This window comes from Caretta caretta, chromosome 8, assembly GCF_965140235.1.
Source record: "Caretta caretta isolate rCarCar2 chromosome 8, rCarCar1.hap1, whole genome shotgun sequence".
Classification (NCBI taxonomy): domain Eukaryota; kingdom Metazoa; phylum Chordata; order Testudines; family Cheloniidae; genus Caretta; species Caretta caretta.
Window position 1 is genome coordinate 42,730,121 of NC_134213.1, and position 20,468 is coordinate 42,750,588.

General features: G+C 49.0%; 1 protein-coding gene across 5 annotated transcripts in view; it reads right to left on the minus strand.

The window, feature by feature from the left end:
* The window catches only part of UAP1 (UDP-N-acetylglucosamine pyrophosphorylase 1), a 43,015-nt gene extending 27,868 nt beyond the window's left edge, over positions 1-15,147 (minus strand). For all 5 annotated transcript variants that reach the window (XM_048860637.2, XM_075131431.1, XM_075131429.1 and 2 more), the window contains exons 1-4: positions 14,661-15,147; positions 8,565-8,769; positions 2,149-2,324; positions 346-518 (exon numbers count right to left, since the gene is read on the minus strand). In XM_048860637.2, coding sequence (XP_048716594.1) covers positions 346-518; positions 2,149-2,324; positions 8,565-8,769; positions 14,661-14,937 — 831 coding nt within the window. In that variant the 5' untranslated portion in view covers positions 14,938-15,147. The remainder of the gene's footprint in view (positions 1-345; positions 519-2,148; positions 2,325-8,564; positions 8,770-14,660) is intronic.
* Between the last annotated feature and the right edge of the window lie 5,321 nt (positions 15,148-20,468).

The window sequence follows — 20,468 nt, forward strand, 5'->3', positions numbered from 1 at the left end:
ACTGTCCTATTACGGAAATGTGCAGTCTCCTGCCAGTGACATCACATGGTGCCATGCACAGAGCTTGGAGCATACCACATCCAATCCCCGATTACAGGGGCTAACATGGTTGCAGCCTGAAAAAAATGCACCACACAACATTCATTGTAGTGAGCTCAGTACCAACCCCCTCTCAGATCTAGAGCGCCCATGCAGACAGAGGGACCAGAAGAGCCTGGACACAGCCTTGGCGGGGAGCAAGCTGCTGGTGCCAGCCAATGCTGCGATTAGGACAATTGTGCCAGTGCACTTAAGGGTGTACGAGCCAGGTCCTCTACCCTCTCCACCCCACGGCAGCCCCATTACCTTTGCCCCACACTCAGCTCCCTTCTGCGTGCAGAACCCAATGAACCTGGGGTCAGCCACCTTCACTAAGATGTTGTCAACGCAGTACATATGGATGCTCCAGATGCCTCGCTGCTCCATGTCCTCCACGATGCCATGGGCGCCAAGGGCTCGGTACAGCCCCCCATTGCCATCTGGTGAGGCGAGAACACGTTACTGCACCAGAAGCAAACAGCAGGAGTGAGTATTTGAGCCAGCTCCCAGCTGGATGCCACACAGGGAGTAGCACTTCCTAGAGATTGAGGGAAGCTGCCAGGGGAACAGACTAGACTCTGGTAAGAGGGGCCAAGGTGGGACTTTGGCCTCCTGTGAGCCCACCCCTAGCCCAAATATCCTCTCCCCTGGTCTGCCACCTTGCTGTGTCCATTTCCCTGATGCCCTGTTCCAGGCCCAGCCTGAAAGATGGGATGGGACTGTGACCCTGCAGCAGAGGCTGGGACAAGAAGAAGCCAGCACACAGCCCTGAGTGGCCAGCACCAGTCTTTGCCTGCTCTGTGGAGGAGGAGGAGGAACAGTCCTAGCAGGAGCAGTGTATGCAGGGAATTAGAAGGAGAAGGAACTACATAAGACAGAGGTGTCTATGGGGAAGGGGCTGTGGCAAGGTATGCAGGATGGAATTTTGAGGATCCTAGGGATCATTCCAACACTGAGATGCCAAGTCAGGGCAAGGACTTGCCTCAGCTTAATAAAAATGCCACTGGGCTGCAGGGCACCAATGGCAGGAAGGATTGGACTAACAGTGGCTTTTGTTCCTATAGGACTAGGAGATACTGAGCCCCTCATCACTACTAAAGCCCTGCAAAGCCTCTCCCCCCCACCCCTGCCTCATTCACTAATGGGCTAAGCAGTCTCTTTGGCATCTCAGTGCTAACTCCATCACCAAGATGACGGATGAGTGATAGGCCACAAGCCGCTCTGTGCAAATTCACCCCCCTCCGTCCCAGAGGGAAAACAGGAACCCAGCTGCGCTATAGCGGAGCAAACTACTACCCCTAGATAACTCGGTAGAATACCAAGAGGGTCACTCCCCAGTTTGCAGGCAAGATGCCTGGCTTTGTTAAACCCATATTTGTCTAAAGGAAAGGGACAGGCAGGCACTTATTGTTGTGATATAGATGTTTAAGGACACTAAGCCTGCAAGCTGCTTTCTGAAAGGCGAGGTCTGCCAGATATGAGGATAACTTGCGATTCTCTGCCATTTCCTAGAATCAACTTTTGCACAAGTCACCCCCAGAAGTCCCTAAAGTACGTTTTATTCCACTTATGTATTTTCTGTCCCTCAAATCTAACCTGGGAGATGTTCTGGAGTGAGGGAAGGGGTGTCCCTAGGCTGCAGTCTAACAAGCTCTTTCCCTCCCACTCAAAGCCTCTTCAGTCCAGCCATTTCTGCGACTCCCCTCTGCTCAAGATTAACCAGAGCAATACTGGAAATCCATGGGAAATTGGGGGAATGTTGCTGGATTTGGCACAGACCATGAAACGTTTTGTAAATTCTACAGGATTCCAAACAAAGCAATTCTGAATCTAAAAAACACCTGTGAGCTGCTGGCTACATGTGTCTGATGGAATTAGAATAAACTTTCAACCCACCGTGGTTTACCCCACCTCCTCAAGGCTTCTTATCCCCATCACCCTCCAGATCTTACATTTGAGACCTTCCAGTCTGAACGATCTCGATGCCCTGTTCAAAGCCTTGCTGAATCCGGTCTGCTAGAGAAGTTCATTCCCTTAAACCCCCACTAATGGGATTTCAACAGCACAGACCTGGTGCCATGGAAACTTTGCTCTTCTCTTCCAGAAAAATCTTGCCATCAAACCCCATGGCAGGCAGCATCCCTTGCTGGAAAAAGATCACATTTTCCTGCTTTAAACCAAAGTAATTGTGCTTCATGAAGAACTCCTTTGTAGATTCCATTGTTCTGCCACTTGTCATGATGTACCTGCCACAGCAAGAAGAGAAAAACCCCAAGTAAATAGGGAGGCAGACTCTGCTCCTGCCTGATCTTCACACAGGATTGTTTTTGAAGCCCATGTAGAGCACTCATGGGATAGAGAACAGGACCCCCTGGGATCAGGATGTATCACAGAACAGCTCTCACTCACTTGCGAATCACATGAACATTTCACCTCTGACCAATGAGCTCTCTGCAGCCATAGGTTTGGCAGCAATTGTCTGAGTGGCCATGTCAGGGTCCTAGGGAGCCCTGAGGATGGTGCTGGTGGTCTCCATGAGCTGGGTAGAGCTCGTGGTTAGAACACATGCAGGGGGAAGCTGGATCTGCTGTGGTATGATCTACTGGCACTAGGGAGGATGAGGGCTAGCTGCACCAAGCCAGTGAGGAACCTCAGCACAGGCCTTGAGCAACACTTCCACTGACCGTAATGGACTCTGGGACTCGCCAGCAGCAAAGCCTAATGTCTCAGGAGGGGCACTGATGCGGACACCAGGAGGAAGGATCCTTGCAAGGGTAAGAACAATACTCTTCTGATGGAAGGAAGGCTGGTGCTGCCTCCCCACTCTTCCTGGGGTCAGAGGAATCAGCTGTCTTGATCTTCCTTGAAAGGCCCATCCCCCACTGGCCGTGTAATTCCATGACACCAAGGAGGAGTGTAGGGGACCTAGGGACACCAGCCTGCTCCTCTCCTTGGTGTTGGGCTTATCAATACACTTCCTCAGCCAAGCCCACACAGTTTGATACAAAGGTTTCTAACATGCTCCTTTGTGAACCTCCTTGAGCAGGGTTGGACAACGCTTTGCTGGGTAATTTGGCTGGAGGACTCTTTGTCAGCAAGCATCTGGCACTGCTGACTTACCGGCCCTTGAGCCTCCTCCAGCAGCAATGAGGCGTCTCCTGACCTTTTGGGGTTCTGCTTGAATCGGCAGCACAGAGAACTAGAGGGATTATGGCTCAGGTTCTAGAAACACTAGCAATGGCTACCACGAATATGGTAAATCAGTGCTTGATGCTGGCCTCCCTGTATGCCCCAGCCAGGATACCAGAGTGTCAGACCCCAAGCAGAGACCAACTGTACAGGATGGGAGATTATCCCAGAGGGATGAGGATGCACAAGCAGCTTAAAAAGGCAAGGCCACAGTAGTGCCTGCAACCAGTGATTAGAAAAACCACTTTCAGAGAAGACTGAACTAACAAGAGGGAGCTAAACTAGATCAGTTCATCCTGTTACTTCCCTGGTCAAAGAGCAGCCACTTCAGAATGAAGGGCAACTGGTGCGATCCCCCTTTACACCCTTCAGTCCCAGCAGAAATGGTGGAAATGCACTGTAGACCCATACACACTGCTCATTGGAAGTTTCTGAACCCCCCTGGGCACGGACACTTTTAGAACATAAGAACGGCCCTACTGGGTCAGACCAAAGGTCTATCTAGCCCAGTATCCGGTCTTCCAACAGTGGCCAGTGCCAAGTGCCCCAGAGGGAATGAACAGAACAGGTAATCATAAAGTGAGTCATCCCATAGCTCATTCCCAGCTTCTGACAGACAGAGGGTAGGGACACCATCCCTGCCCATCCTGGCTAATAGCCACTGATGGACCTATCCTCCATTTATTTATCTAGTTCTTTTTTGAACCCTGTTATGGTCTTGGACATCGCAACATCCTCTGGCAAGGAGTTCCACAGGTTGACTGAACTGTGTGAAGAAATACTTCCTTTGATTTGTTTTAAACCTGCTGTCTATTAATTTCATTTGGTGACCCCTAGTTCTTGTGTTATGAGAAGTGGTAAACACTTCCTTATCTAGTTTCTCTACACTGTCATGATTTTATAGACCTCAATCATATCTCCCCTTAGCCGTCTCTTTTCCAAGCTGAAAAGTCCCTGTCTTGTTAATCTCTGCATACAGAAGCCATTCGATACCCCTAATCATTTTTGTTGCCCTTTTCTGAACCTTTTCCAATTCCAATATCTTTTTTGAGATGGGGCGACCACAACAGCACACAGTATTCAAGATGTGGGCATACCATGGATTTATATAGAGGCAATATGATATTTTCTGTCCTATTGTCTATCCCTTTCCTAATTATTCTCAGCATTCTGTTTGCTTTTTTGACAGCTGCTGAATACTCAGTGGATGTTTTCAGAGAACTATCCACGACTCCAAGATCTCTTTTTTGAGTGGTAGCAGCTAATTTAGACCCACCCCATCCTCCATCATTTTATATGCATAGTTGGGATTATGCTTTCCAATGTGCATTACTTTGCATTTATAAACATTAAATTCATCTGCCATTTTGTTGCCCAGTCACCCAGTTTTGAGAGATCCTTTTGTAGCTCTTTGCAGTCTGCCTGGGTCTTAACGATCTTTAGCAATTTGGCCACCTCACTGTTTACCCCTTTTTCCAGATCATTTATGAATATGTTGAACAGGACTGGCCCCAGAACAGACCCCTGGGGGACACCACTATTTACCTCTCTCCATTCTGAAAACTGACCATTTATACCTACCCTTTGTTTCATATCTTTTAAACTAGTTACCAATCCATGAGAGCACCTTCCCTCTTGTCCCGTGGCAACTTATTATGCTTAAGAGCCTTTGGTGAGGGACTTTGTCAAAGGCTTTCTGCAAACCTAAGTACACTATATCCACTGGATCCCCTTGATCGCTGACCCCCTCAGAGAATTCTAGTATATTGGTGAGGCATGATTTCCCTTTACTAAAACTATGTTGACGCTTCCTCAACAAATTATGTTCATCTAGAAATCTGACAATATTGTTCTTTTAAAGTGTCAACCAGTTTGCCCGGTACTGAAGTCAGGCTTACAGGTCTGTAATTGCTGGGATCACCTCTGGGGCCATTTTTAAAAGTTGGCATCACATTAGCTATCCTCCAGTCATCTGGTACAGAAGCTGATTTAAATGATATCTTACAGACTACGGTCAGTAGTTCTGAAGGAACTCAAATGTGAAATTGCAGAACTCTTGAGAGAATACCATCTGGTCCTGGTGACTTATTGATGTTTAATATATCAATTTGTTCCAAAACCTCCATGAATGATACCACAATCTGGGACAGTTCCTCAGATCTGTCACCTAAAAAGAATGGCTCAGGTTTGGGAAATCTCCCTCACATCCTCAGCCGTGAAGACCAATGCAAAGAATTAATTTAGTTTCTCTGCATTGGCCTTATCCTTGACTGCTCCTTTAGCACCTCGATGGCTATTATTTTTTTGAGTCTTTGGCTAACTGTTCCTCAAATTATTTTTTGGCCTTCTAATTGTATTTGTACACTTTGTTTGCCAGTGTTTATGCTCCTTTCTATTTTCCTCACTAGGATTTAACTTCCACTTTTTAAAGGATGCCTTTTTGCCTCTCACTGCTTCTTCTACTTTGTTGTTGAGCCACAGTAGCTCTTTTTTGGTTCTCTTACTATGTTTTTTAATTTCGGGTATACATTTAAGTTGAGCCTCTATTATGGGGTCTTTAAAAAGTTTCCACGCAGCTCACAGAGATTTCACTTTTGGCACTATACCCTTTAATTTCTGTTTAATCTTCTCATTTTTGTGTAGTGCCCCTTTCTGAAATTAAATGCTACAGGGTTGGGCCGCTGTGGTGTTTTTCCTGCCACAGAGATATTAAATGTAATTATATTAGGGTCACTATTACCAAGAAGTCCAGCTACATTCACCTCCTGGACCAGATCCTGTGCTTCACTTAGGACTAAAACAAGAATTTCCTCTCCTCTGGTAGGTTCCAGGACCAGCTGCTCCAAGAAGCAGTCATTTAAGGTGTCTAGAAACTTTCTCTCTGCATGCCGTCCTCAGATGACATGTACCCACTCAATATGGGGATAATTAATAATGGGGGATTTCAGTTATTATTGAGTTTTTTTAGGTTAATAGCCTCTCTAATCTGCCTGAGCATTTCAGTCACTATCACCATCCTGGTCAGGTGGTTGGTAATATAGCCCTTCCACTATATTGCCAGGAGGAAGGGGAGCTGGGGGGTACAGCAGCTGCTACTCTCCGGCCACCAAGCTCCAAAGGCAGTGCAGCCACCAGCAGCAACACAGAAGTAAGGGTGGCAATACCATGAGTATGCTCCTGTGAGCATCTACAGTAATTTGCTATCACTTCGGGGGGGGGGGGGGGAAGAGATCGGGTCATCACAGCCTGAAATATTGAAACCAGTTTTAAATGATACCTTACAATGCATACTTTGTAGATTGCAAACAAAGGTGTATATTCCATCTACACTGGAATGAGATACCCATGGCTGGCCCATGCCAGCTGACTCAGGTTCATAGGGCTCAGGCTGTGGGACCATTTAATCACAACGTAGATGTTCTGGTTTGCGTTGCAGCCCAAGCTCTGGGACCGTCCCATCTTGCAGGCCCGACAGCATGAGCCAGCCACAGGTTTTTAATTGCAGTGTAGACATACTCACATACCTCCTGAACTCAGACACCGGACATATGATTTGGAGAGCAGCTCTTTGACAAGGCTCATCATCCCCACCCATGAGAGTGATGGCCCAGAAAGGTCACAGTCCACATCTTTCTTGAGCAAGGCTGGAAGGACCAAGCTTAAAGACCAAGGCAGAAGAGAAACAATGGCAGACACCCATCTCCCCCACCCAGAGGGGAGTGGACTGAGGCCTAGGTCTACACATAAAAATTAGATTGATCTAGCTACCACATTCAGGACTATGACGACAGTTTCTCACCCTGAGCACAATGGTTAGGTCGATCTAGCTACTGCCTCTCAGAGGTGGATTTAGCTACATTGACATAGGAAGTGTCTACACTATAACACTACAGTGGCACAGCTGTGTCGCTGTAGCACAGATATACCCTTAGAAGAAGGCTTATGATGGAAGTCTGATTGCAACCTTAACTATGGCATTACAATTCATAACTCAACACTTTGTCTGTGTATAGGGTCTTTCAGTCTCCACTGCCTTGCAGAACAACTTAGATGGGCAGACTCTGACCACAGCTACATTAAGGCAATTCACTGACATGACTGCCTCGATGCTGTATCACCAGTGCAAACCTCTAAAGCAGACATTGCACCAGTGCAGCTTAACCTGGCAATTTAATGAGAGCACAGCCTCAGCATAGGCTACTCTCTGCATGGGCACACCATGTCTTCATTAGGGCTTTGTGCTGGTGTATACCATTATACAGGTTAGACAAACACCTGTCAGGAATGATCTAGATCAGTCATTGCCAACCTTTTTAAGCACATAATCACTTTTTGAATTAAAGTGCAACCCAGGATCTACCCTGCCCTTTCCCCAAGGCCCCACCTCACTCCCTCCACCCCCCACTGCTTGCTCTCCCCCACCCTCACTCACTTTCACCAGGCTGGGGTAGAAGGTTGGAGTACAGGCTCCAGGCTGGGGCCAAGGGGTTCGGAGTGTGGGAGGGGCCTCAGAGGGGGCTCAGGCAGGGGATGAGATGCAGGAGAGGGTTTGGGGTGCTGGCTCCAGGAAGGGCTCAGGGCTGGGGCAGGGGTGTGTGGGCTCACGCCAGGCAGCGCTTACCTCAGGCGGCAGCGCAGTAGAGCTAAGATAGGCTCCCTGCCTGCCCAGGCCCCCACTACTCCTGGAAGCTGCCAGCACATCCCGGGGGGGTGGGGTCTGGAGGGGAGTGAACGTGGCTCTGCGTGCTGCCCCTCCCTGCAGGCACCACCACCACAGCTCCCATTGGTCGCAGTTCCCTATTCCTGGCCAATAGGAGCTGCAGGGGCAGGGAGGCGCAGCGCCCAGAGACCCCCTTTCCCTTCACCTCCCCATCCCCCAAACGCAGGGACATGCCAGCTGCTTCCAGGAGTGGCGCTCGGCCAGTGCAAGCAGGGAGCCTGCCTCAGCCCTGTCAAACTTTTAGCAGCTGGAGACTGCAGTTGACTCGCAGAGGCTCTGTGATCGACCAGTCGATCACAATCTACCGGTTGGTGACCACTGGTCTAGGTAATACTTAGTCCTGCCATGAGTGCAGGGGACTGGACTAGATCACCTCTTGAGGTCCTTTCCAGTCCTATGATTCTATACCACTGCTGACTGTCTTCATGTAGGAAAGGCCAAGGCAAAGATTAGTTACCACGCCCAAGTTTACACAAAGGAAATAGAGCCAGGACCAGAATCTAGAACTCTCCCCCAGCCCCCTGCTGCAGACAAACCAGATTACTATCAGGATGGACTGACAATGCACACCCCTTACCATGGAATGACACACTTAGTGCCATGCTGTTTTTCAGCCAGCTGCTGCAGTTTCAGGATGCGCTCTGCTTGGATCTGGAAGAGTGTTTTGTGGGATGGCAACCCGACATCGTACATTCCCTTGGGATAAGAAACACCCAGTCTCGTTCCCTGTCCACCAGCTAGGAGGAGGACAGCTACTTTGCTCTGAGAAATCTGATGGAGACCTAAAGAAAGAAAGAAAAAAAGAATGACCAGAAGCTTTCCCCTTGCAGAGTGGAAGCCATGTGATGCCTTCCAGTTTATGAACAATATCGTTGGAACCATAATCCTCCAACACCCAAGCTGGCTGGCTCTGGGGAGGAAGGCAGCACAGCCAATCCCAGTTAAACAAAGGCTCTCTGGTTACTGGCAGGGGGACAGGATGGTCTGAGAGAACATGTGTACTGCTCTGACTGGCTCAGTCACAGCAAAGGAGCTCTGTCTGAAGGAGACAAGAATGATCTGCAGAGCGGCCCCAACAGGGCTAAACTAAGTTCTGGGTATGCTTGTGGTGTTTACACCCCACCCTTCTTGAAAAACACCCAGCTCCTGTCTGCCAGGATCACACCACTCCACCCAGGAGTGGCATTGCAGAGGGGCAGAGAGATTATCCTTTGGGGTACAGAAGCTCAGCTGGCAGTTTCATGTAGTAAATGTGCTGGAGGGATCTTCAAATCATCCTATTGCAGGAGTGTAATCCAGGCTCAGCCAAGTCTCTTTAGATTTCTATTTACCCCCAAATCATTGGGATCCACAGTGCTGGGCTTCACAGGACCAGGAAAACAGTTGTCCTCAACTCCCAGGTTTTACAGAGATCACAAGGACAGCCTAGACCAGTGACACATGTGGCTCACTAGCCTCACTCGAGTGTCTCCTGCAGATCTCAGGATTTTAACATGTGCTGCAGATTTAGTTAGCCACTGAGGATGCTTTTACTATGTTATAAGCCAACTGTAGCTAATAAAATACATGGTCAGTCATTTTGCTGTGAGACTATATATAGATATATAAAAAGCAAATATTCTTCATACTGTTTAGTGTGTATTCATTGTTTCATTAACTATAGTACTATATACTCATTTATTGTGGCTCTTTTGAGTAATGCTGATCACTAATTTGGCTCCTGAACCACTGATGTCAGAGTATCACTAGCACAGACTAACCACATCATAAGGAGTGGCAAGAGGTGGCCAACCCAGCATGTGTTCAAAGTACTATACAAACATTAACTGTAACACTCAAACCCCTTGTGAGGTACGTGGCTTTATCTTCATTTGGGATTTGCCCAAGGACAGAAAGTAGGGAGGGGAGTAGAGTCAAGATCAGAATTCCCAGACTCAGATTTCTGGCCCAGACCTTAATCCCCTAGACAATGGTGCCTCATCTAAGGTAACTTGCCAGACTGCATGTAACACGGATAAGGAACCTGTGCATTCCTATTGCCCAACCTGCATTTCAGTTATGCACCCTTCTTGTTGCACCAGTGTAGATTTTTGTATTTAATGACACCCCACGCCCCCAAATACTGTATTAGTTACAGAATTGAGTAGGTAAATTAAAATAATCAAGGTTGCACAGTTAACATGGAATTTTCCTATTTGAAAGTTTAGAAAGGAATTCAACAAACAAAAGGAAGACAGAAAGAAGGGAAAGAGTACATGTGTGTTGCATTAGAGAGAAGCATGGCCTAAACATATGAATGAATGGGAGCCACGAATGCTGGCATTCTAATCCCAGTTCCGCCAGCAGCTTGGGTAAATCTGTACCTCATTTATTCCCCCCTCCATTCCCATATCCCAGTACACATCCTCTCATCTCACAAGAGTTGGTATAACTGCTGCTTTGTAGCTGCATAGTGAAAGATACTCAGCATTTAGAGTATTACAAGAATGTCAAGAATTAGGAGTGCTAGGTTGTATGTGGGGCCAAGATATGAAGCAGTTATTCACAGGGAGTTTGTATACGCTAGATGTTGCACAGCTGGACAGTTCTATCAGAATAGCGTCAGCAACAGAATGTGCTCAGTTGTATAGCATACATGTGTGGCTCCACTCCCAAGTCTGATCATTCAAGACAGTTCTGAACTCGTGCACAGAAGTTCAGATCTTCAAGCAATGTCCAAACAGGTGATGTGACAGCCCAAAGAAGAGAATTTAAAGTTACAAATAACTGGAAATTTTGGGATTTATATAGTACTGTTATGAATAGTCTTTAAGTCTAAATTTTTTTTTGACTATGGGAGCCTAAATAGGTGCTTATGGCAGACTAGTTCAACAGGATTTGTGGTGCAGGGTTCATCTTCAATAGGAGTTTCAATCTTCAGCACTTCATAAAATGTAAGCAATTAATTAGGTGCCCACCCCACGCACGAAGACATTGGCCCTTGCCTCTTTAGCTGTGCCACAATGTAATTGAAGAGTTTGGGTTTCACCTCATGTCACGAGCCTCCAAACAATGGTAAAAGTAAATTCAAATACATTTCAATTTAGAAAACTGCAACCATTTTTTCAAACCAACAGAGACTGTTCTTCATGTAGTATACCCATTGGCTAAGCATGTTGTGATGTCTGCACCTGGATTTTCTATCTGCAAAAATGTTTGTCTCCCTCTTCGCAAACAAAGTGGTTGGACCAATTCACAGAAGTTAATTTTCCAAGAAAACTTTGGTTTCAGTCAAGTTAAATTTCAGCAAAAAAGGGGAAAAAAAGCTTTTGCAAGAGTAAAAGCATTCAAATAAGGCAAAGCTGAACCGAACCAGTCAATTTTATGCAGCTAAGTTGTGCTCTTTTCAAACTGTGCCTACATTTACAGGACAGCTACCTAGAATAGTGCACAATAAAGAATCCACAATGGCATTTTCAAACCAATTTCCAGATATTTTCAGACTAGTAGCTCTCACTGAGGAGCATCCATTTAAATTTCAGAGTTGTGTGTGTGACTTTTGTATATGATTAGTGTCCAGATTCTCCTGCCTTCCTGATGGAAAAGTAGGTCACCCTCTTGATACAGCTACCCCAAACCCCAGTTTGGCCCAGAAGAGTTTAGAAAGTTGCAAGTTTCTACAGACAGGCATTTATAATGAAAAGCATTTTGCAACATTAGAGCTTTCTCCATCAGCAAAAGCGGTATGGCTGTTTTTCCTGATAGCCTTTATAGCAAACAGCTGAGAGTTTACAATGAGCCTCCAAAGGTCAAATGCTTCCTGGATAACTTCCTGCTTGGACTCATGCCTTAAACTTGTTTTAAAACATCTGTTAAGGAATGGAACAAAGGGTGCTGCACATATCGAGGTGCACATGCATAGTAACTAGCATGTCAATGAAAATTTAGTAGTCTGTTCAGTTATTCTCTCCCAACTTTACCCAGCCACACCATAGTGTCATATTGAGAGAGCAAATAAAACAAGTAGGGCCAAAGTGTCCCCCATACTCTTTGGACACTAGTTGTGTTTAAGATACATTAATGCAAACTCTTATGGCACATTCCATCAGTCAATCTGAAAATGTGTTGCAAAGGTGGCCAGTATCATGGTCCTCCTGCTACAGATGGGGATATGGAGGCACAAAGAGGGAAAAATCAATTCACCCAGATCACCCAGCAACAGAGCTGGGACCAACACTCCGCTCCCTCAAGTCTCAGGGAAATGCTCTACCCACTACATTTAAGTGTAAGCTTTATTGTTCTATTACTGTCTTATAGCAGCTACAAGACTCATTTCACAATCACTCCTGCTGTCTCTTTATCTAATCTATCATGCCAATTCTAGCCTTACTAGGGAGGTCTACTTTCTGATATGCAGCGTTAATGCTGCATTTTCACACATAGGTGCAGTATTTGAAGGCAGCAGATCTTAGTAACACTCAAGTATCAGGGGTAGCAATGTTAGTCTGTATCCACAAAAACAAGGAGTCTGGTGGCACCTTAAAGGCTAACAGATTTATATGAGCATAAGCTCAGCGGCACTGCTATGGGTACCCACATGGCCCCACAGCATGCCAACATTTTTATGGCTGACTTAGAACAACGCTTCCTCAGCTCTCGTCCCCTAGCACCCCTCCTCTACTTGCGCTACATTGATGACATCATCAGATGGACCCACAGGAAGGAGGCCCTTGAAGATTTCCACCCCACCATCAACCTCAGCCTGGACCAGTCCACACAAGAGATCCACTTCCTGGATACTACAGTGCAAATAAGCGATGGTCACAAACACCACCCTATACCAGAAACTTACTGACCGTTATACTTACCTACATGCCTCCAGCTTCCATCCAGGACACATCACACGATCTATTGTCTACAGCCAAGCCCTAAAATACAACCAAATTTGCTCCAATCCCTCAGACAGAGACAAAACACCTACAAGATCTTTATCAAGCAGTCTTAAAACAATACCCACCTGGGGAAGTGAGGAAACAGATTGACAGAGCGAGACTGGTACCCAGAAATCACCTACTACAGGACAGGCCCAACAAGGAAAATAACAGACCACCACTGGCCATCACGTACAGCCCCCAGCTAAAACCTCTTCAGCACATTATCAGTGATCTACAACCTATCCTGGAAAACAATCCCTCACTCTCCCAGACCTCGGGAGACAGGCCAGTCCTTACTTACAGACAGCCCCCCAACCTGAAGCAAATACTCACCAGCAACTACACACCACAGAAATACTAACCCAGGTACCAATGCCTGTAGCAAACCTCGTTGGCTACTCTGTCCCCTTATCTGTTTTAGTAAGGCCATCAGAGGACCCAACCACATCAGCCACACCATCAGAGGTTCATTCACTTGCATGTCTACTAATGTTATGTATGCCATCACATGCTAGCAATGCCCCTCTGCCATGTACATTGGCCAAACCAGCCAGTCCCTATGTGAAAGAATAAATGGACACCAATCAGGACATTAGGAATCGTAACATACAAAAGCCAGTGGGAGAACACTTCAATCTTCCTGGACATTCTATAACAGATTTGAAAGTAGCTATACTTGAACCAAAAAAACCTTCAGAAACAGACTTCAAAGAGAAACAGCAGAACTAAAATTTATTTGCAAATTTAACACCATTAATTTGGGCTTGAATAGGGACTAGGAGTGGCTGGCTCATTACAGAAGCAGCTTTGCCTCTCCTGGAATTGAGACTTCCTCATCTATTGTCGGGAGTGGACTACATCTACCCTGATCGAATTGGCCCTGTCAGCACTGGTTCTTCACTTGTTCTTCACCCTTCTCTTTATCATCAGTTTATTTATGTCTGCATCTGTAATTTTCACTCCATGTATCTGAAGTGGGATTTTTACCCACAAAAGCTTATGCTCAAATAGATCTGTTAGTCTTTAAGGTGCCACCAGACTCCTTGTTGTTTTAGTTAATACTACAAACTGCTTCCATTACAACCCTCCCCCAGTTTTCACACACCACTTCCTGAGGGTTCTGTTGTGGCTAAGATTACATGCCTGGGCTCAGTCCACAGTGATGTGTCTTCCATTGGGCCACATCCATGTGCCAGCTTGCACTACTGGTGAGGGGGAAGGATCATTAGTATCTACTCCCCCCCCCCCCCCCGCCTTTACAGCACAATGTTCTTCAGTTCAGCTGGGTTTGATGTTTGTGTGCAAATGCGAAGCGCCACAAGCATGTGACTGGCCCTCACGGAGAAGCAGCCACTTGAACAAGTTTAAAAGTATTTATGCTAATGAAATCTAAAATTAAGAATTTAAAGAAAGCAGCTTGTGCCCAGCGCAAGCTTTTCGGGCCCCAGGGTCTGTCACTGATCGCAGTGCAGCACTCGGGAGAGGGGCTCCCAGGCACAGAGGCTGTGAAGGGTTTGCTCTGAGCGCACCGCCGGCGCGGCACCACGCAGCTGCGAGCGGGGACAGCAGAGCCCTCCGCTCCCCCCGCACCGGGCTGCGGGCAGCGCCACCCCAAGGGGCTCCCTCCCGCCAGACGCTAAGCAGCGCCCCCAGGCCAGGAGCCAGCCTGGCCCGCCGGGGGAAGGAAGCGCCCGGCGCTGCCCCCAGGGCCAGGGGCACCCGTGGCAGGCTGCTGGGGAGGAACGCCCGCCAGCCCGTACCTTCGCGCTCCCACTCGGGGAGCCGGCCCACGTCGCGGGTGGCGCTGCCCAGCACGGCCCGCGGCAGTGCCTCCATCCGCCCGTCCACCTTGTCGCGGCCGGCCGCGCCCGTGCCCTCTATGGCCCGACGGAAGCTGGAGCCCAGCGCCTCGCAGTCCAGACCCTCCAGCTCCTCGCGCAGCGCCCGCCGCTCCGCGCCGCCCAGTTCGGCCCAGAAGCGCAGCAGGTGGCTCTGCCCGGCCGCGGCCAGCCGGCGGCGCAGCACCTCGGGCTCCATGGGCAGGGAGCGCCCGGCAACCCCAGCCCGGGAACTCACGGCCCCCAACCAGCATGCACCTCCCGCCCGGCTGCTGCCGCTGCCGCTGCCTCCGCCCACCAGCGACCACGCTTCCCGCTACCGCCCTCATATAGGCGGCTGCACCCTGCCCCCCAGCGCCACCAATCGCTGGGCTCAGGAGCCGCCTGTCTCGCCGCGTCCGCCAGGACCACGACGCGCCCACCGGCCCTGACGTCATGGTCGGCGGCGGAGACGCGATCCTAATGGCTGAGAGCCCACGAAGGGCGGAGTCACAGCCACTTCCGCCCAATCGCTTTCTGGGGCACGTGGCAGGCCCTAGCGTATGCGGGTGTGGGCCACTCCAGTGCTCCACCAACTCCGCAGCTGTTTGCCATGGTGATGTTTGTGATGTCACATACACTCTACGTAGCCGACTCGTGGGGAAAGCAAAGGGAGAATCCTCAGCACTTTCTCCCAGCCACGTCTCACATCACCCCTCCCGCCTCCATTCCCCTCCCCCACAGCACCGCTTCCTACTCCCACCCAGCCCCTCTCCTCCCCTCTCCACTCCCCCACAGCACCGCTTCCTACTCCCACCCAGCCCTTCTCCTCCCCTCTCCACTCCCCCACAGCACCGCTTCCTACTCCCACCCAGCCCTTCTCCTCCCCTCTCCACTCCCCCACAGCACCGCTTCCTACTCCCACCCAGCCCCTCTCCTCCCCTCTCCACTCCCCCACAGCACCGCTTCCTACTCCCACCCAGCCCTTCTCCTCCCCTCTCCACTCCCCCACAGCACCGCTTCCTACTCCCACCCAGCCCCTCTCCTCCCCTCTCCACTCCCCCACAGCACCGCTTCCTACTCCCACCCAGCCCCTCTCCTCCCCTCTCCACTCCCCCACAGCACCGCTTCCTACTCCCACCCAGCCCCTCCCTCTTCCACTCCCCTCCCTCACTGAATTGCTCCCACGCAACCCTCTTCCCCTCCCCCACAGCACCTCTCCCTGCTCCCACCCAGCCCCTCCCTTCCCCTCTGTGCTCCCCCACAGCACCGCTTCCTACTCCCACCCAACCCCTCCCTCTTCCACTCCCCTCCCTCACTGCATTGCTCCCACGCAACCCTCTTCCCCTCCCCCACAGCACCTCTCCCTGCTCCCACCCAGTCCTTCCCCCCTCCGCTCCCCCCACAGCACCTCTCCCTGCTCCCATCCAACCCCTCCCTCTTCCACTCCCCTCCCTTACTGCATTGCTCCCACGCAACCCTCTTCCCCTCCCCCACAGCACCTCTCCCTGCTCCCACCCAGTCCTTCCCCCCTCCGCTCCCCCCACAGCACCTCTCCCTGCTCCCATCCAACCCCTCCCTCTTCCACTCCCCTCCCTTACTGCATTGCTCCCACGCAACCCTCTTCCCCTCCCCCACAGCACCTCTGCCTGCTCCCACCCAGCCCCTCCCTTCCCCTCTGTGCTCCCCCACAGCACCGCTTCCTACTCCCACCCAGCCCCTCCCTCTTCCACTCCCCTCCCTCACTGCATTGCTCCCACGCAACCCTCTTCCCCTCCCCCACAGCACCTCTGCCTGCTCCCACCCAGCCCCTCCCTTCCCCTCTGTGCTCCCCCACAGCACCTCTCCCTGCTCCCATCCAACCCCTCCCCCTTCCACTTCCTTCCCACCACAGCACCGCTCCCTGCCCCCACCCAACCCCTCCCTCCTCCACTCCCCATCCTTCACAGCACCACTCCCTATTCCCACCCAACCCTTCCCCTCCCCCACCGTGTCGCTCCCTGCTCCCACCCAAACCCTCCACCCTCCACTCCCCTCCCTCCACAGCACTGCTCCCTGCCCCCACCACACCCTTAAAGCAGCACTCAAAGACAATAAGGCCATTGCTGAGAAACTAAATTAATTCTTTGCATCCGTCTTCACGGCTGAGAGTGTGAGGGAAATTCCCAAACCTGAGCTATTCTCTTTAGGTGACAAATCTGAGGAACTGGCCCAGATTGAGGTGCCATTAGAGGATGTTTGGAACAAATTGATAAACTAAACAAAAAGAAAAGGAGTACTTGTGGCACCTTAGAGACTAACCAATTTATTTGAGCATGAGCTTTCGTGAGCTACAGCTCACTTCATCGGATGCAACTATAGCTCACTGTAGCTCACGAAAGCTCATGCTCAAATAAATTGGTTAGTCTCTAAGGTGCCACAAGTCCTCCTTTTCTTTTTGCGAATACAGACTAACACGGCTGTTACTCTGATAAACTAAACAGTAATAAGTCACCAGGACCTGATGGTATTCACCCAAGAGTTCTGAAGGAATTCAAATGTGAAACAGTAGAACTACTAACTGTAGTCTGTAACCTATCATTTAAATCAGCTTCTGTACCAAACGACTGGAGGATAGCTAATGTGACACCAATTTTTACAAAGGGCTCATAGATTAACATAATTTGTTGGGGAAGAGTCAACATGGTTTTTGTAAAGGGAAATCATGGCTCACCAATCTCCAAGAACTCTTTGAGGGGATCCGCAAGCATGTGGACAAGGGTGATCCAGTAGACATACAGTAATCAGGAAGGCCAAATCACACTTGGAGTTGCAGCTAGCAAGAGATGTTAAGAGTAACAAGAAGGGTTTCTTCAGGTATGTTAGCAACAAGAAGAAAACCAAGGAAAGTGTGGGCCCCTTACTGAATGAGGGAGGCAACCTAGTGACAGAGAATGTGGAAAAAGCTAATGTACTTAATGCTTTTTTTGCCTCTGTCTTCACGAACAAGGTCAGCTCCCAGACTACTGCACTGGGCAGCACAGCATGGGGAGGAGGTGACCAGCCCTCTGTGGAGAAAGAAGTGGTTCGGGACTATTTAGAAAAGCTGGACGAGCACAAGTCCATGGGGCCGGATGTGGTACATCCGAGGGTGCTAAAGAAATTGGCGGATGTGATTGCAGAACCATTAGCCATTATCTTTGAAAACTCATGGAGATCAGGGGAGGTCCCGGACGACTGGAAAAAGGCTAATGTAGTGCCCATCTTTAAAAAAGGGAAGAAGGAGGATCCTGGGAACTACAGGCCAGTCAGCCTCACCTCAGTCCCTGGAAAAATCATGGAGCAGGTCCTCAAAGAATCAATCCTGAAGCACTTGCATGAGAGGAAAGTGATCAGGAACAGCCAGCATGGATTCACCAAGGGCAAGTCATGCTTGACTAACCTAATTGCCTTCTATGACGAGATAACTGGCTCTGTGGATGAGGGGAAAGCAGTGGACGTGTTATTCCTTGACATTAGCAAAGCTTTTGATGCGGTCTCCCACAGCATTTTTGCCAGCAAGTTAAAGAAGTATGGGCTGAATGAATGGACTAAAAGGTGGATAGAAAGCTGGCTAGATCATCAGGCTCAATGGGTAGTGATCAATGGCTCCATGTCTAGTTGGCAGCTGGAATCAAACGGAGTGCCCCAATGGTCGGTCCTGGGGCCGGTTTTGTTCAATATCTTCATTAATGATCTGAAGGATGGCATGGACTGCACCCTCAGCAAGTTTGCAGATGACACTAAACTGGGAGGAGTGGTAGATTCGCTGGAGGGTAGAGACAGGATACAGAGGGACGTAGACAAATTAGAGGATTGGGCCAAAAGAAATCTGATGAGGTTCAACAAGGACAAGTGCAGAGTCCTGCACTTAGGACGGAAGAATCCCATGCACCGCTACAGACTAGGGACCGAATGGCTAGGCAGCAGTTCTGCAGAAAAGGACCTAGGGGTTACAGTGGACGAGAAGCTGGATATGAGTCAACAGTGTGCCCTTGTTGCCAAGAGAGCTAAAGGCATGTTGGGCTGTATAAGTAGGGGCATTGCCAGCAGATCAAGGGACGTGATCGTTCCCCTCTATTCGACATTGGTGAGGCCTCATCTGGAGTACTGTGTCCAGTTTTGGGCCCCACACTACAAGAAGTGGAAAAATTGGAAAACATCCAGCGGAGGGCAACTGGAAAATGATTAGGGGACTGGAACACATGACTTATGAGGAGAGGCTGAGGGAACTGGGATTGTTTAGTCTGCGGAAGAGAAGAATGTGGGGGGATTTGATAGCTGCTTTCAACAACCTGAAAGGGGATTCCAAAGAGGATGCATCTAGACTGTTCTCAGTGGTAGCAGTTGATAGAACAAGGAGTAGTGGTCTCAAGTTGCAGTGGGTGAGGTCTAGGTTGGATATTAGGAAAAACTTTTTCACGAGGAGGGTGGTGAAGCACTTGAATGCATTACCTAGGGAGGTGGTTGAATCTCCTTCCTTTGAGGTTTTTAAGGTCAGGCTTGACAAAGCCCTGTCTGGGATGATTTAGTTGGGGATTGGTCCTGCTTTGAGCAGGGGGTTGGAGTAGATGACCTCCTGAGTTCCCTTCCAACCCTGATATTCTATGATTCTATGATACTTAGATTTTCAGAAAGCCTTTGACAAGGTCCCTCATCAAAGGCTCTTATGCAAAGTAAGCTGTCATGGGATAACAGAGAAGGTCCTCTAATGGATAGGTAACTGGTTAATGTTAGGGGGCTTATTCCTTCACCCACTTACTTCCCTGGTCCTTCTCGCATGAACAGAGAGCAACAATACCCGAAGTCCAAAGGTGCAAACAATTCGATGTTTATTGGGGTGAACTTCCAGCAAGCATGATTCCAGTTTCCTTCCTTAGTATCCTCCTTCCCAGCTCTGACACCACAGAGCCTTACACCTGTGTCCCTGTTCCCATTACTACCCTTAGCCAAACATGATTCCAACTTCCTTACTCCCATTCCCTGTTCCCATTTCCCCCTTTAGCAAAACATGATTCCAATTTTCTTACCCCCATTCCCTGTTCCCATCTCCCCCTTTAGCAAAACATGATTCCAATTTTCTTACCCCCATTCCCTGTTCCCATTTTCCACACCCACATGCCCATGCCCACCCCCACCCACACCCAGTCACTTCCTCATTGACTACAGATTATATAGTAAAACTTGAGTTCTGCTTAGCTATACCTTAACCAATCATTTTCCTGAAATTTAACCAGACAGAGATTATACAGACAAACAATAGCAAAGTGGGAACTACAATGACAAGACAACACAGAAGTGAGGATTTCACATCCCAGCTATTGATAAGTGAGTTCTTGCCAGACAGGATGCTATCAAACTAAGTTTCCTTTTACATTTTCTAGGCACTTCCCTTTCTCTGGAGGTGATAGGAACTATCAGGACAGGATTGTATTCCTAACAGCCGAATAGCACCTTATTTCAGTGTGACTAGTTTGGAATGTGAGGATGTGACTGTTTGCTTCCCAGCTTATGGCTGCCTCTGCTGCTTAGCCAAAGGCCTTAGCCTAAGAACAGGGCCTCAGACTGTCACAGTAAGAGAAGGCCCTTACACCGGCAGACAGTGATTTTGATTCTTTCTTTTATACCTCTATCACTAGCCAAGTGATAAGAATACACCTAAATTCTTAGAGTATAGGCCTTTAAAGACAGGCCTGAATATCTATATCCTAACAGTTAACAGATAGGAAACAA